At 34.7% G+C, this 17,192-nt stretch overlaps 1 protein-coding gene across 1 annotated transcript in view; it reads right to left on the bottom strand.

Moving 5' to 3' along the window:
* Positions 1 to 17,192, bottom strand: part of FMN2 (formin 2) — a 152,963-nt gene that overhangs the window by 29,217 nt on the left and 106,554 nt on the right. The window contains exon 16 of the mRNA XM_053973973.1: positions 3,820 to 3,871. Coding sequence (XP_053829948.1) covers positions 3,820 to 3,871 — 52 coding nt within the window. The remainder of the gene's footprint in view (positions 1 to 3,819; positions 3,872 to 17,192) is intronic.

Genomic DNA, 17,192 nt, shown 5'->3' with positions numbered 1-17,192 from the left:
ATGTTTGCAGATAAAGGGTAAAAAAAAGATCATCTTAACTATTTCAGTGGAAGAGAGATCAGTCTTACAAGTCTGGGTTTATTTGCTTTTTAAAAAGATGTGAATCCAGAAGCCTTCTAAGGAGATGAGAACTTAATATTGGGTGAGGTATTATAAGAAAAAGTAATAAAATTATCTACTACTCCTCTAGAGCTATTTAGCTGTTGAGGTAACAAGGCAGTGAATTAATACCTTCAACTTCACTGTATGCTGTTTCCAGTAACTTCAGTCAGGTTGGTTAGCTATGGGTTCTTCAGAAATGAAGTGCAAGAAGAGGACTAACTAACTCATTTCTGATTATAAGTCTGCAAAATGGTATTTCTGCTGTTGCTATTGCCTTTCATCCTAGCACAGCATATGAGATATCACTTGTCATATTATTTGGACAATAATTTTGTTGCAATCTTGGTTCCTACTTGATGTGGATACTATCTCATTCTGAAATTGTATTAAGCATACCTGGAAACAATAATACTTCAATTTTTTTTTTCCTGCTGAAGTAAAATCATATCTGAAAAGATGAAAAATATTTAATACTAAGTAAATGAAAATACACAAAACAGCATATCTATAATACAAATCTTGGGACAGAGAGCATATCTATAATACACATCTTGGGACAGAGAACATTATTTCAAACTTAAAAATAAAAACAGAAGAAAAAATAAAAAATAAAGGGACACTGAATTGAGAATTCCTAAAATACAGAAGCATCTCTTTCCCCTCCTCCTCTCTCTTATCTGTTTTACTTTTTTCACCTCCCCCCAAATGAGTGATTTTTTGCTTTAACTTGACAAGTATTTCACAGTTTCTCAAGCATTTAGCAATGAGGATCTAATTGGAAAGTGCCAGGTTCTTTCTTATTACACTTTATCAATATTGTTAAGGGAATGATGTCATTGTTTGGGGTTTGGTGAAGACATTCCATGTCACTTCAGTGTTAATACCAGGCTGGAGCCTTCCTTGTCTGCCTGCGTAAGCTAGATAAACATAGACCTGTGTGCTTTCTTCTCATCTCAGGATACTTACTCAGAGACATCTCGGAACATATGCCTATTGCAAGCTAAACATTTCACTTTTCATTTTTATCCGTGTGCCAGAAATCCATTCCTTGGATAAACACTTTACATACTGACACTCTTAAAGTCACTAAACACGATAAATAAAGAGGGAATACATCATTTCAAAACTGATTAAACATTTTCTCACTTGTGACAAATGAACAGCTATACACTGTATGGAGTCCCTGGAGCAGACATTCCATTTTCTTTGTCTTCGTTTTGTGTGTACGATTAACTTGCCATTTCAGCTCATCTATTGCACAACTGAGCATTTTTAAAATACACATTGCTGCATTTTCCCCAAATCATTATTCATTTCAGAAACATTTTTTGTTATTGCTACATGAGTTTTTCTTTTGGACTTTGTTAGTTTGTCGCCATTAATATACAAAATAAAATAATAGTAATAATAATAATAAAAACCCCATAGTTTTTAATTAAAGCTAAAGAAATGCTTCCATGCAGTAGACATGAACTTATACACAGGCTGAAGTCATCCACTTCAACAAGGAAAATCCAAGCACATTAATCACATTAACTTTGCTCCATCTAATCCATCACTTTTCCTTGCACTACTTGCTTGTCTTGTCATCCTATGCACTGCCGTCTACCTATGATTAGTCAAATGCAACTAATCTATTATTTAGCTTCTTAAGCTTCTATCATCTTTTTCATCCACTCCTGCTAAAAAGGATCCATTTTATTTTCAAGCTAAATTAAAAATCTTACTGAAATAATCACACATAATACTAAAACTGTATATGAAGTTGTCTTCAGTGTTCTAACAAAAATCACTAATCTGATCAAGAATTTCAGTGGAAAGGTGGAAGGAAGAAAGAAAATATCGTTGCTAGATATTCACAGAAAGGAGGAGCAATGAAGCAGAATTTTCTTCTTTACAAATTGTGTAAAAGAAGCTGGGAGAAGAAAGAATTAGGGATTAAAGTCAGAAGAAGCAGACCAAACTGAGCAAGAATCCCGGAGCAATTTGCTTTCTTCCCCCATCAGGCTAATAAAACCAATACAAACTTTTTGATATGATGGTTCCTGTCTTGTCAGGGAGAAAGATTAGAAGGGAAAGTGAATTAGATACGAAAAGATAGTGATAAGTCACAAGATTTCTGAACAGATTGAAGATTCCACTGTCATCAGATTTCTGTCACCTTTGGATTTGTATTCAAATCCACTTTTGACAGGACAAATATTTTCCTTAAAAGAGCAATTAGAGATCACAACAATCTCCTAACAGTGCTTTCTCTCAAAGTTTTATTGTGAAGGAAAATTTTAAAGATAAGACTTATGTAACTGAGCAGCTAAACAAACCTAAGAAATGTCAGGAATACCTTTCATACACTTGAGCAAGAGGTATGATACTAAGCCAAAGCAATACCCTAATATTATCTCAGCTTGTTAGAGCATTGTGCTAATAGCACCAAGGTCGTGGGTGTGATCCCTCTATGGGCCATTCATTTAGGAGTTGGACTCGATATTCTTGCAAGTCCCCTCCAACTCAGAATATTCTGTGATTCTATAATGAAACTTAAGGCAGCTCAGACCTGCTCAAAGCAGCTCTCTGTGATTCTCTTATACTCTCTTTCCACACCACTGTGATTCCACACCACCAATGTGCCACTCAAGCACCTACCATCTCCTCACAAGTAAGAAGGGAGGTTCTTGTGGCACTCACTTCTCTTGGCTTCTTTCTCAGGTACTATCTTTAGTACATGGCCCAAGGGAATAGAGAAAAAATGTGACGTTGTACCAGAAAAGACATCAACTGCCCTGTGGCATTACTGCAGGTAGCAAATTTGGGTGTTGAGGCCACAGAATGGCTGACAAACCTAGTAAAAACTAGAAACTTTTATAGTCATACTTCTAGACGAATCCTATTGAGAAACTTCATAATTCTGGGAATGTATAATGGATAGATTCATTAGTAGTTATTAAGTGAGAGTTGTAGCTAGTATAAAAAGAAAATGCTATTTTCAGTAAAAGAAAAACAAATACAGACTGTGAGTTTCTCTAAATTTGGGCTATAAATGCTGTGTGCCATATTTTGATCTCTTGCTGGGACTGATAAAAATCTTTCCCATTTAAACACTGCTGCTGGAGAAGTCTCCAAAAAAATCAGAACAAACCACATGTTGTGCAATGCAGTGAGGTTCCTAGCTTTGAAAACTGTCTCAACTGCAGACATCTATAATGAAATTTAATGAGGTATTTTCCGTTTTGCCACAAAAAAAAAGTATTTCAAGATCTATTAGCAATTCTACAAAGGAAGTTATATTTAATTATACATCTCATTTGTTTATTAAAAAAAGGCTTTAATATTTTTTTTAAATAAAATGGACATTTTATAAGCACAGGAAATTGTAGCTAATGAATAATACTTGTTTGGGGAATGTGAAATACCTCTCAAATCACCATGATACTGGTGTAGTATGAACAGTGTTCTCTCAGTTCAAATGGTGTACACTGAATTTGTTTTTACATAAGGTTAATGCATTTTCTGAAAGACAGGAGTATTTACAATATTTCTTTAAAGAATTTCAGTCTTTCTTCATTGTCAAATTAAAATTGACAATACGTAAATATTACTTTCCTTTCTGAGTGCATTTCTGTATCACTCAGAAACACAGTACTGCTGTCTACCAATACATCAACTGCTAAAAAACCCATATTTTTCAAAGAAAGGTCTTACTACACTGCTCTTTCTTACCTTTTATGTGCTTCTGCCAGTGATTTCTCTTCATTTTCTTGGTCTATTTTGGCTGTAAAAATAAAATAAAATAATTAGCAACGAGGTGAAAGATAGAGATGTTTGAGGATAATTTTAATTTTACATATATCATGTGTAAAATATATATAAACCACATGAGGACATACTCATGTAGATCAATTATGAGAAAAAAGCAACCAACCAACCCCCCCATTCAACAAACAACCACACAAACAAAACTACACAAATTTTGATAACCCTATTAAAAAGAAATGCAAAACCACCACCACAAAAAGAAACCAATCCAAAACTCAAAGCCTTGAAAATGAAAAAAAAAAAAAAAAAGAAATCTTCCAGTAATCTAAAGAATAACCAAGTCATGAAATTGACTTAAAGCCAGATCTTAAATAATGATTCCAAAAACTCAAATAATATTGGAACTTGTCAACTGAGAGGAGGAAAAGCTGAGCAAAGAGCAGTAAGGATTCAGCCTTACAGCTTTTGTACAAGTTGTGTGGCAATTACAAATGAGCACTCTTCCCTCTCCCTGTACACACATCTGTTAGTGAAGTACTAGAGCTGTAGCAGGCCCATATTGAAAACATGACTAGTTTTATATGAAGAATATTAGCATTTGGTGATCATGTGAAGGAAATTACAATAAGGAACTGTCCTTCCCACACACTGGTGAAAATTTCTCTATTTGCCACATGTTCTCTCATAATTTTTTTGCGCATATTTCACTTAACTTAGATGACTGAAAGAACACTTAAAAAATCTACAAGAATGTGCACATTAACTTAGGTATCACCAGTGTGCAAAGCAATTGTCCATCTGCTCTGAGCATGAGCTTAGGTGAAATTTATACTTATGCTGTCATTCAGGTAATACAAGTTAAATCTCATTTAAAGTCTGCGTGCTTAACCAGAAAGCTCATTTAATTTGGTACTTGTTTCTTTTTTCAGTCTGCTAGACTTCTGGACTGTTAACTTGCAAGGAGAATTATAGAATCCCCAAGAGTCAGAAAGTTTTGAAACATGAAAAGGCTCTGAACTGTCCTGGTAACAAATGTCAGTGCTATAAAATTCATATAGAAATCTAAAAAAGAAGAAACCTTTCAGCTATTTTTTATTCACTTTCCCTACATAGCTCTACAATATTAATTAATTAAAATTATTTTTCTGCATCATAGATACACTGCCTTTGAAAATTTTTTAATTATTTGAAAAAAAGCAAAGCAATGGCATAATTAGGATACAAAGATAATCACTATTATTCAGTTAAAATGTTTCAATCAACAGTAATTTACAAGCATCCACTCAAATAGGCATGTGGAATCTGCAGCAAAGATATGCAAATGGAATTGCCTTACACTTTCCCCAGTCACAACAACGACCAGAGCTTTGCCTAGTGCTGCAAATGCTTTTTGTTAGTAACCATGTAGTCTTCTGAGCAGTAGCACTGCTGACTAGTGCCCAGATATTTGCAGCAGGAAACACTGTATTTAGTAATCATTACTTGAAGACTTGAGCTCCACCATTGTTATCCTGAAAGTGAAAAAAAATCCCAGCAAACCACAGAAAACTTGAAGGAGAGATGGGTAAATGCTCTGAAGGAAATTGAAGAGCACGTGAATCCTGAATGATTACAGGTTTCAATACCAACTTGAATCTTGACCCAGATTCTTCAGAAGGTTTGTGAGGGCTCACAACCCTTCTGAGTGAAGTTGAGCCCATTGCTGAGTTTGGGCTGACTTAGAGTTTTTCTTGAAAGCCTTGCATTGCTTTGGATAAGAAACCAGGTGAAATGTGGCAGCTTTTAGAGAATTTCATTAATACTTTTTTTCCCCATACTTTAATCCTGAAAATCAAGGTATGACCAGTAAAAACATATAGTTCAAAAGAGAAGCTGCGCACAAACCCCTGGATGAAAAGAGATCAAATACCTCATTCTGCATTAACACAATCACTAAGTATCTGTGGATACAACTCTTAAAATAAATAATTCTATTACTGAAAAATGCAATTTGGACTTCTTTCACATAAATAATGCTTAGAAATAGAGGCTACCATATTCCATCCTACAATAGTCTTGTATACTGTTGCATATGTTGCATTTTTAGGATCTAAATATTTTTATAATTTCCAAGATTGATGGGATGGAATATCATTAGAGTTTCCTTGTTTTAGGTCCTTTGTTAGTTGCCTTGTTTTTAGGTTCTATATTTCAAATGTTCTGCATAAGTTCACAAACAATTATTTACCCACCACTAATGGACAAAATATTTCACAATTTATTTTTTGAAAGTGTGTAAGCATATATGTGTCTAAGCTTATCAAAGCATGTCAGAATATCTCCATTCAGGCACAAGTTTCCTTTCAGTTAAAAAAGAAAGTTACTGTGGGCCAAAGAAGAAGAAAAACAAAATAAAGCAAAACAAAACCCAAGTTATTTCTGGTATCTATACTTTCAATGAATTAATAGAGAATTGATATTACACAATGAAAAGAAACTGCAGAAACCCTGAATGGCAGAGATGCATGTAATAAAGAATTTTCTCTGAAGAATTTCCTTGTGGTTTGCTCCAAATGGGATGGTATTTTTAAACCTTCCTCATTTTACCAAAAAGATATTACACAAGTGAAAATCTAATTTGCAACCCTTTTGCATTATCATTTTTCTAGAGAGAAAAAGTTAAAGATATTGTGAAAACAGTTCTTCTTCCACAAGACAACAGGTGGCACCAGTGAAAGAGAAAATATGGTATATGCACTCAGATCCATCCCTGTCCAAAGAAAATAATCAGATGACTGCTTTTGCACTAGACAATGTAAACATCCAAGAACTGTGGAAAATGGCTAGTTGAAGACATGCAGTGAAATTTAATTGGTAAGGGAAGAAAACCTCCTATTATCAAAGCAACAGAATTTTTACTACCACTTGGATACAATGGAATAACTATTAGATGTTGAAGCAGCTGGAGATTGTTATAACTTGTGGAATATTAGGAATATTATCACCTGATAGTAGTGGTTATATGCACTTTTCTCTGTACTAATCACTCAATAGGTAAACTACTTCCAATTACATTTTCCTCTTTGAGTAGGGGCAGAAAAAAATTTAGTTATGATCGATCCAGTTGAACTGTCCCAGAATGCATTATACTTCATCATTTCACTCTGTATTATGTATCTATGTTATCACTTCCGCCACCAAAGCAGTTCATTACAGGTGTAAAAAGTGTGTGTGAAAGGCACTGGTTTGGCTTCTTCATTCTTGGCACATATTCATTAAGTGCCAAATGCCAGCTAAAAGTTGCCCACCTTGGAAGAACATTCAGGAGAGAATAGTGTGCTTCCTTGTTACAAAGAGAACACCTATAACAGGTGAAAAAAAAAAAAAAAAAAAAAAAGGAATATCTATACCCAGTCCACAGTGATCATGACACAGTGATCATCAACAGTCAACACAGAAAAATGAGATAAGTCCTGGGATGCCATGGCAGCTGACCATATAATATAGCAGTGACTGCTTGCAGGTTTTCTGACAGATGTAGGAATTTCTGCTTTTGGGTTCGTTTTCTTCCCAAATATTTTACTGGCTTATCATCTTTTCTAGCACATCCAGCTAAGAACTTGATTCCTGACACTAATTTGCTGAAGAACGTCCAAATAAACTGTTCCAAATCTATTAAAGACTATATCATACCAGGAAATACCAGCCCCTTTATTTTGTGTAATACATTGGTAAGCAAAAGTAACACATATATATGCTGGCCTTTACACAGTATATATATTGTAGGGCTTTTCATGCAGCTTTCATAATCTTGAAGGTATATATATTCTGAAAAATCTACTTCAAATAATAAAGTTGAAAAATAACCTTAGGTCATATTGAAAAACATGGCCATCCCAAAACTCACAGCATTTTAGAGTCAAAATGACCTTTAACAGAGTGAAGCGACCTTATCAATGGTTTACAACATGTACTGATTTAGTTATATTTTCCCTTTTTAGTTTGAAAGCATCTTTAATGCCTTGTTGGATAACATTCCACTGTTTGCCTGCTTTTTCCATTAAGGTACCTTCAGATTATTTAAAGTTGGTCTCCTTTCAGAGCAAGGTCTATACTTCCTAAACACTTTATATATTTGGTCAAAATTCAAGTACATTCTTTCCTCCCTACGTCATTGCTTACCAAGTGTGAGGACTGTACTATATCCAAGGCTCTTATATAATTCTTTTAACTACAGGACATGTGTATCTCTTCAAAAATTACTCGCATCAGATGTCCTAATTTCTATCACTTTTTTTTTTTATTTGCTTAAATTTACTGCTTGGTGCTTTATAATTGGAGCATAAAACTTGATTTCATGCAGTTCAAAATGAGCTTTCAAGCAAGATCTCACAAATGAAGTCTAATTAACTGAATTCTCAAATCTTCTGTCCTTATCAGCACATACCCACATTCCAGAATGATATATGCCATTGTTTTGTGTGCTTGCTCTTCCAATTATTTTTTTGATTAGAGTCCTGCAAATGTTACATATAAACATCCACAAAGGCACATATATGAATAACTATACTAAAGTGACCTATGCATTTATGAAAATCAATGTATCGCACCAAAGTGAATGTGAGAAATAGACACAGGCATTTTAGAAAATGCTGGTCTTCAGAAGATTTGTAAAATTCACTTTTCTATAAATAGTATTTTGTCTTCAAGAAGCCTAGAAGATGAAATTAAATTAAAAGGGGCTCAAAGGCAAGGATATGAACCATTGATTGACCACAAATTGTCCCCTCTGACCTCAGTGGATCATTTTGGATGTTATGCTAAGCTCTCTGCAGAAATCAAGCCACACTGTGGATGAAGACAACTGCCAAGAATCCTCTCATTTTTGGTCCAAAAAACTTTCTCGGCTAGTCTCCTCCAAATTTATCCACTATACCTTGTGCACTAAATCTGACTTTTAAAAAAGCTAATAACGCAAATATATCTATTTTCTATATGTATCGACTTTTTTGTGTGGACAGATATTGTAAATAACATCTCTTGTCTCTATGCAATTTCTTGTTTGAAAATGTGATATTTCACTATATCATCTCTTTCACAGGATTAAAAAAATCTAAAAAGAAATATTTGACTTACAACAAACTGGAAACTCAAGACATACAACAACTGGTCTAGACTAGGATTATTGTGCTCCAGTGTTATATACATATTATTAAAAACCAGGAAAATTTACAGAAATCCTTTCTACTGAAAAAAAAAAAAAAATAAAAGAGAAAACAATCACTAATATTTGTACAAATCCTTGCTGGAGATTTCCCAGGATCTTTAAAGAGGACCTATTTTCTTTCACATTGGTGATGAGTGAAGAGTAGTTGAGGCTTTGAAAATATACCAAATATCTCCACTGGCAGAGGCAAAATTTAAAAAAAAGTCCCAACAAAACTAAACTAAGAACAAAACTGAGGGGAAATGACCTTTTTTCTTAAAAAGTGTATGGAGCCTCCAACAGCTCACCTGTCACTTCTGACCCAGCTTCATGAAGGCCTGAGGACCTGAGGTGCCTGACAGAGGCCATGATGATACCTTCTGTAGGTATCTCAAGCATGTGACTAGGACAGAAGGAAAATGGATATAGAGGAAATACTGGGTGATCTAGCAGCACAAGCAAGAGCATGCAGTTACTCTGTAATTATCAGGGTCTAAGGTCCAAGTTTACAAGAGCTGTGACAGTGCTTCTGAGAAAATTACCCTATTCTCCTTGGTAGTACATATACTTTTAAACACCTTCAGGAATCACCAAAATAACACTTAATTTTTTTTTTTTTGGAAGTTAGCATACTATTCAAGACTGAGTTTTGAAAAACCTTGAAACAACAAAGCAGAATAGCAAATACACCAGAATCCATAGAAAACTCCTGAGAAAAGTTTGAGAAAAGTTTCTTTCTTCCCTTCCCCCTCCTCCCTTTTAGACTTTTGAATTTGTTTTGACTCCATTTTTTGCTTTTTTTGGTGTTTGTTCTCTTTGCATGTATTATTTAGTGTGGTTGGGGCATGAGTAGCACTAGGAAGAACTAGGCTATTTTGGATGGACACTATCAAAAAGGAAATGGGTTTTGGGGAAGACCAAAAAGTTAGACAATCATTAATTTTTAAATAATGACAGGGCCTTGTGGTTACTGGCTTTGTGAAAACAAAAACTCAAGCTGAGAATTGAAGTATGCAAGGGATTTGATGAGAAAAATAGACTCAAAGCTAGCAACTAATAAGAATTATCAATGTCCTCTATGTATAAATGTACTAGCTAAGCATAGTCACACAACAAGCTGACCTGTTGGTGCCTATTCTGAAAGTATTCCAAGTAGACCTTGTAAGTCTACTCAAACTGCCTTGAAACACCCTGACAGAGATTTTGTTCCACCAGAATTTTTTGTTGCTGGTTTGTGGTATGATCTTGACCCAGTGATTACTGTCTGTAGTCACTGTCTGGCCCCAATCCCTGCTGCAATTTAAACTATTTCTGCTGAACCAGTTTCAAAGGGCTATGAGTAAGGAGATGCACGAAACTGCCATCCCTTCTGATCTTCCAATCTCTCTTAAGGGAATATCGCATCTTCTCAGGTAATTGAATACAGGAATGCATCTGAGTAACCTCATATGGAAGGCAGCAACAATCCTTTCATCTCCTTGTCTATGTCCTAAATCTTTTGCCTTTCTCCTCTCTTTTTATTTAAAGTGTTAACTAGTATTTGTTTATAACTAGCTATGAATGTGCTTTCCAGTAACTTTCAACTGGAGCCAGTTGTTTTTTTCTTTTTTTTTTTTAACAGATACAAAGTCTTTTCAATGACTCATTAGAGCTGTGTTGCTATAGTTTTGAGAATTTCTATTTACACTGAAAAAGATCCAAGTACATTTGGATGGCTGATTATAGGGTAAATTCATGCTAAGAAAGCTTTACAAGAGAATAAAGCAGGATTTCTTCTGGGAATCTTATGAAGAGTGTTACATCCTTCTATGACAAATTCATAAAAGGTTGTAAGCACAAAGAATACCTGTTCCCCCTCCCCCATTTTCTGACATTTTTATGTATGCAGGTAAGAGAACATTTAAATAGAGCATTTAAATTTAAACATTCACACCCCAATTTCTTGAAGATAACTTGGGATAGAGCATCCAATATGCTGAATATTTTCCTAATGGTGTTGTTCTTTTTTTTAAAACATATGATCAGATAAATACATAAATATTTATATTGATTCCAGCCAATTATACTTCCTTATGATGTTATACCCTCGCACAGCAGGAATACAAATCATACGCTATCTCCATAGATTGTGAGCAAGATTTATAGATGCACACCTTAAAACTTCACTGAATATGCAAGGACAGAAACTTTAACTTCCTTAAAAGTTTAAAAAAATTGAACTTAATAGTCTATAAAAGGAGATTTACTTTTGATTCAGTATTCATCAGGAAGTGGTCCAGCCACACTGCCAAAGTTGCAGAAGGCAAAGGCAAGGACTGAGAGAATGAAGGAGAAGACTGGGTTTGAGATTAAGGACCCTGAAGGTACCCAGGTTCATGGGACCGGATGAGATTTATCCATGTCAGAGAAAGTGGCTAAGCCACTATCCATCATATTTGAGAAATTGTGGCTGTCTGGTGAAGTTTCCAGCAGTTGGAAAATGAAAACCCAACCCTCCATTTTAAAAAGGGAAATAAGGACAATCTGGGGAACTACAGCCAGTTTCTGTCCTTGCATATTCAGTGAAGTTTTGCCTGTCCATGGTAGGGGGTTGGAACTGGATGATTTTTAAGGTCCCCTCCAATCCAAATCATTCTATAATTTGTCAGCCTTTGAAGGATCTCCTGTCAACTGAATTAAGGGAGAGAAAACTGGGATCCAAATCCAACATTTAAAAAAACTCTGAAACATAACAACAACCAAAACACCCCTGCAAATCACTCCATCATACTTAGTTATGTATTTTTAGCAGCTACTCACTGTAATGTTGTCATGTCACATTCACAGAAGTAAAATACATTGTATTTTGTGTGCAGCTTTGAGCTCCTCACTTGAGGTCCCCTGCTATTGATCTTAAATCCTACACTGCTTAAAAGTCTCACTCAGGTCAGGACTAGGCAGGAAAGAGATGTGAAGTTAGACAGCATACCTATGACAAAATATATGTCCTCAGGTACAGTAAAGATCCAGCAAGAAAATAGTTCATCTGTGAGCCTGGACTTCATAGTGCTGAACAACATGTGCCATTGTGATTAGGGCTCATGAAGGACCTAAGTGCTCTTAAGCTTTAATGTCCTCTTATTTTTCATTCTCCATCCGAGGAACTATGTCATTAAAAAAAATCTTATTTGAATACATTTTTACTGGAAAAGAGATTTAAAATGTGAATTTTCAGCCCTCCCCAACTATCCACAGAGTTTTTAGTAATTTTTTTTCAGAAGGCATTTTTTTTCATAGTCTTTTGAGTTGGATTACTTGTATCATGCTATTGTGATACTCATACACTGAGCTGTTCTCATGTGATGGCAAAATACCTTTTTTAACTCTACCACACCTGTCTGAAACCACTATGATGCCTACAAAAATGATTATATGAGATCCCGTACCAAAGGCATAAAACAGCTGACAAGCCCAGCCTAAAAGTTTGGTCTTTCATGGACTTTGAAGCAAGGAAAGGCTAATTCAGTGAAGCCTGTCTAGTGTTGCAAATGCAACACAATCCAAATTAGGATTATTATGTAAAAATGCACACCAATGGAGGTGCTGACATCTAAAGTAGGGACAAGTTTATATTATGCTGATGTTAAACTATTTATCAGCATTAAGATGTCAGTGTGAGATTAAAAAAATGCTTTCAGGACACAAAGAACAAGTTTTAAAAGCTCCTTCAATAATTCAACAAAAAGAATACTAACAGAAAAATGCAAACATTTATAAAATTAAACTGCTTAAGTTGAATTCCTGCATCTTATGTTCTAGTGAGTTTATGTCGCTTGCCCTTCATATTCCTCCAACATTTTGTTCTCAAAGGGAAAAAAAAATTAGATATTATTAATGAGGATATTTTGGTAATCAATATAATATTTAAAGTGAGTGTCTCCACATAAATTACTAATATCCAACCTCTTAATGTTCCGTGCAATTTTTTAAAGAAAAACAAAACCACATTTATTCATATATCTTCCTAATCATGTTTCAGTCATATTTTCCTCAAATTATTTTTAGAAAAATTATGAACTACTACTATGTTCTGCCTTATATTCATCAAATTATAAAAACAATATTTAAAGGAAATGGAATCTGCAAAATCAATCATCTGGGTTAGGAAAGGCCAGAATTAAGATTACCTAGCAGCACGCATTTTGCAATCATCTATAGTATTTCTGGAGCCAGGAACTTAACCCAGACATCCAAGATTCAGTCTGATGCTTTAGTCTCATTCACAATCCATCATTTAATGATGCACAGCCTTTTTCTACTTGACTTAAAAGAACAAGTTATGATCAACTATCTGGTTGCAGCTACAGCAATTAATAGAACTCACCGTGATTTATACATTCCTTTACTAACAGTTTGGAAACTGGGTTCCTGAATGCTCTTTCAGGCAAAAGAAGGAGATAGTTACAGACAGTTCAACCAATTTTAGCATCTTTATTCTGTAAGATCATGAGGATGTGACTAGAATTTAGGTCTGGTGACTAGAATTTGGGTCCAGCAGAACAAAACCTGATGCTTGTATTCACTTACAATAGAGAACTGCAGTTTTGCAAATTAAGACTAGAAGGAACCAAATACTGAATGGTTACTCTGTGGTCCAAAACTTAAAATCACACTGGAATAATTCTTATTGCTTTTAAATGAACTAGCCAAACATCAGAAATTTTTGTTTATACTTCTGCAAACTGCTTGTACTTCTCCCATGGCATAATGTTTTTTCTAAAGTCTAAAACTAATTATACTGGCTTGGTTTCTTGATATGATGTAGGATGATTTGCTCAGATTTGAACATTTGAACAGATTTGCAACATTTTCACAATTTATAGAATCTCAGCGTAAAAAGCTGTGATTTCAACATACTGAATCTTCCCACTTCCCAAAAAAGACTTACTATTCTGAGGGAGTGATGGTTGCTACCTCCTGCCGTAAGTTTCCTGCTTTATCAAGCTGACAAGAATGTACAGCCTAGACAGCATCCCAACAGCAGACACCCAGAGACTGCTTTTCACTGCAAAGTCAACCACAGTTAAAACCTGAGGACTATGAATCATTTGTGGTTAATGCACATACAATTCTTTCAGTTTGAGCTGGCTAACCTGTCCAGTGGGGACAAGGTTAAAGGATTACTAGCTGCTAGTGAAATTCCTCTACAAACTGCATGATAATTAGTACCCTCAGCATTTCCCCATTGTGTCATGTCAGACTCATTTTCATGAGGAAAAAAGTGATTTCTAAAACTTTCTAAACTGGTGGATGTGATCTCTCGTGTATTTGCATCCCTATCTATCCACAGCTACATACGGAATAATGGAGACAAGGTTCCCAAACAGTGCTTTACTTTCAATCTCTCTCATTCAAATTATCATAACTTGGGAGGAATAACACAGACAGAAAATGTAACTATATATGCTGTATTGGAGACATGTAAATTTTAAATTTCTGCTGTTTGATATGAGTAAATTTTCATTGGAAAAGGACAATTATTTTACTAAATTTCAAAGTTATATATTACACATTGGAAATGCTGAGATAAATGTTATTAAAAAACCTAAATAACTAAACAAATTTGAAAAGTTTTGTATTTTCTGACAACTTTTCTTCAATACCCTTTTTTGAAGCAGATTTTCCACTTTTTTTTTTTTTTTCCCTTTTTAAACTGCATGGCTATAGAGAAGTTCAGAAAAAAACCTGACATTTGTAAGAACGAGATAACCAAGAACAAGAAAACAAGGAGAAGAAAACATGGAAGAAAATAAGAGAACCTAGAAGAACAGAGAGGATTTTGTTGGAGGTTTTGAAGCACACAGACCCTCAAAAATCCAGTGCATAGGGTAAATCATGTTTGTCAATATCCACTAAGCCAATGTAGAAAGGAGAGCACAGGTAATTTAATCTTCTGCTAAGTATATTGATTATTCTAAGAATGATCAAGATAAGTCCCTCAAGAAAAGACTGGAATCCTGTCACTAATTTGCATGCTTTAATGCACATGCTGGTTGTTTACCCTACTGACTTGGATAGCAAGGCAAATACTGAACAGCCTTCATCACGCGTACCACTACCATTTTTATCTAAAAATTTCATTATTCTGAACAAATTCTTGCCTCTTCCTCTTCTTTAGCTTTCAAATATAACCATCTTTACAATCAAACTAGTGATATACAACCTTGTTTTATCTCTGATGAATCTAATAAAAGTGTTAACATTAAAAAAAGATTTTTTTTAATAATACATCATTAGCAACAATCAGCTAGACTAGTTGCAGTAACATAACTGAAAGTTATCTAGCTGTGTATGACAGTAACTATTCTTATAAAGCATAGCCTTGCTAACCCCTTGCCAAGGATATTTAATTTGGTATCCAAGTTTTCTTGCCTATGGGAAAACCATTTTCCATTTTAGCTGCTTGCAATATGTATAAGTGAATATGCTGTAAGTAACTACCTCCTTTGAACTTTTGGGTCCCATTATGCACACAAGTTATCTACTCTGAAAGGTGTCATATAAACATGCCAAATTATTCAACCTTATGAAAAATGCTTTTCATCTAAATTATAAGTTAAAACTTTTTCTGACTTTAGAGAAACTGGAACTTGAAAAGATAAAAATGTAAAGCTTGATTTTTCTTTGCCCAGAGCATATGTTATATAAACAAAAATCTCCAAAAGGTGCCAAGAATTGTCCCTCTGTTTTTCTAAATGATCACGTGTGCAGTCTAGCTGAAAAGACTCATCGATTATGTCTACACAAACAACAAAAGCCCCTAGAAAAAATATCTAGATCAAAAGCCTGTCAAACACTGAACAGGAAAGAGAAATCCTGCTTTAAACATGGCCTCTTTCAAGTCGGAATCCAATCCCATGAAGTAAAAACAAAGGATTTCATAATGAAAGGTATTTAAATTACTTTATTTTTGGAACTTAACCAGGGACTCTTTCTTGCTATATGTTAGTCTTTGTGTTTCTTACATTGGGGCAGAATTCTGCATAATAGGCCCTACAGTTTAAAAAAATGTAGAAATTGTTTAGTCACACTTTACTGTGTTCACAATGCTCATTTCCAATTATTTTCATCAAAATGAGGCAGTAATATTTTTACTGACATTATGGGTTTCTCTTGTTAACCACCCAGCAATATACACTATTAATATGGGAAAACGGCAAACATCTTAATGGATGCGATGGATATCCTTTTTTCTTTTCGTTTTCCTCACTCTCCTAAAGTACAGACACGTAATCACAAAGGAAATTGCATATCCTTGCAAAACCAGATCACTATACAACATATATAAAATTATATCTGGAAAGTATAGCCAGAAATCATAAAAAAGCATAAGTTTAAAGTTAGATACTTTAAAAATATGGTTTCTAAAAGAAAAAACACAGTTTTAACAAATTTTACTGTCTGCTGAAACACAATCATATAATCACAGAATGGTTTTGGTTGGAAGGTACCTTGAAGATCGAGTTCCAACTCCCCTGCCATAGTCAGGGACACTTTTGACTAGACCAGGTTGCTCAGAGCTCCATCCAAACTGGCCCTGAACGCTTCCAGGGATAATCCCCATGTTTGATTTCCTACTCTATTAATAAGGTTAAAAAGACATGATTTACAGTATGCCAACAGTGATATCATACAGACAAACTTGTGATTTGAATGTCTCCTATCTATACACAAAAACTATAATATAAACCTAATGCAAAACACTTGCTACATGTTCAATCACACCACTACTGCAACAGCAATTATGCCATATATATAACCAGAATCCAGTTTTAAATTGGTTCATACCTACTAGTGCTGGAGACAACATCCTGTTTGCCAGGTTTGGCTAGTAGGCACTTGTCTTAGAAAACATCAGTCCATATTTGACAATTAAAAATATTTGGTGTGCTCAATTTATTCCCTGTAATTGAGCATGGATCAGCACATGTGCAGCCTGGTTCAGTCCCCTCCAACCAAAAACATTCTGTGATTCTACAGGTACTCCACTTACAACGTTTGGATAGATAGTAATCTTGGATACTCTAAGCAGGAAGACATACAAGCGTATCTGACAGGCCTCTCAAATACAAAGCACATTTAATAACTATTTCTAGATATGGTAGCTCTACAT

Source organism: Vidua macroura, chromosome 3 (assembly GCF_024509145.1).
Source record: "Vidua macroura isolate BioBank_ID:100142 chromosome 3, ASM2450914v1, whole genome shotgun sequence".
Classification (NCBI taxonomy): Eukaryota; Metazoa; Chordata; class Aves; order Passeriformes; family Viduidae; genus Vidua; species Vidua macroura.
Note: the sequence above shows the minus strand (reverse complement) of the source record. Positions and strands in the feature narration are given on the sequence as shown.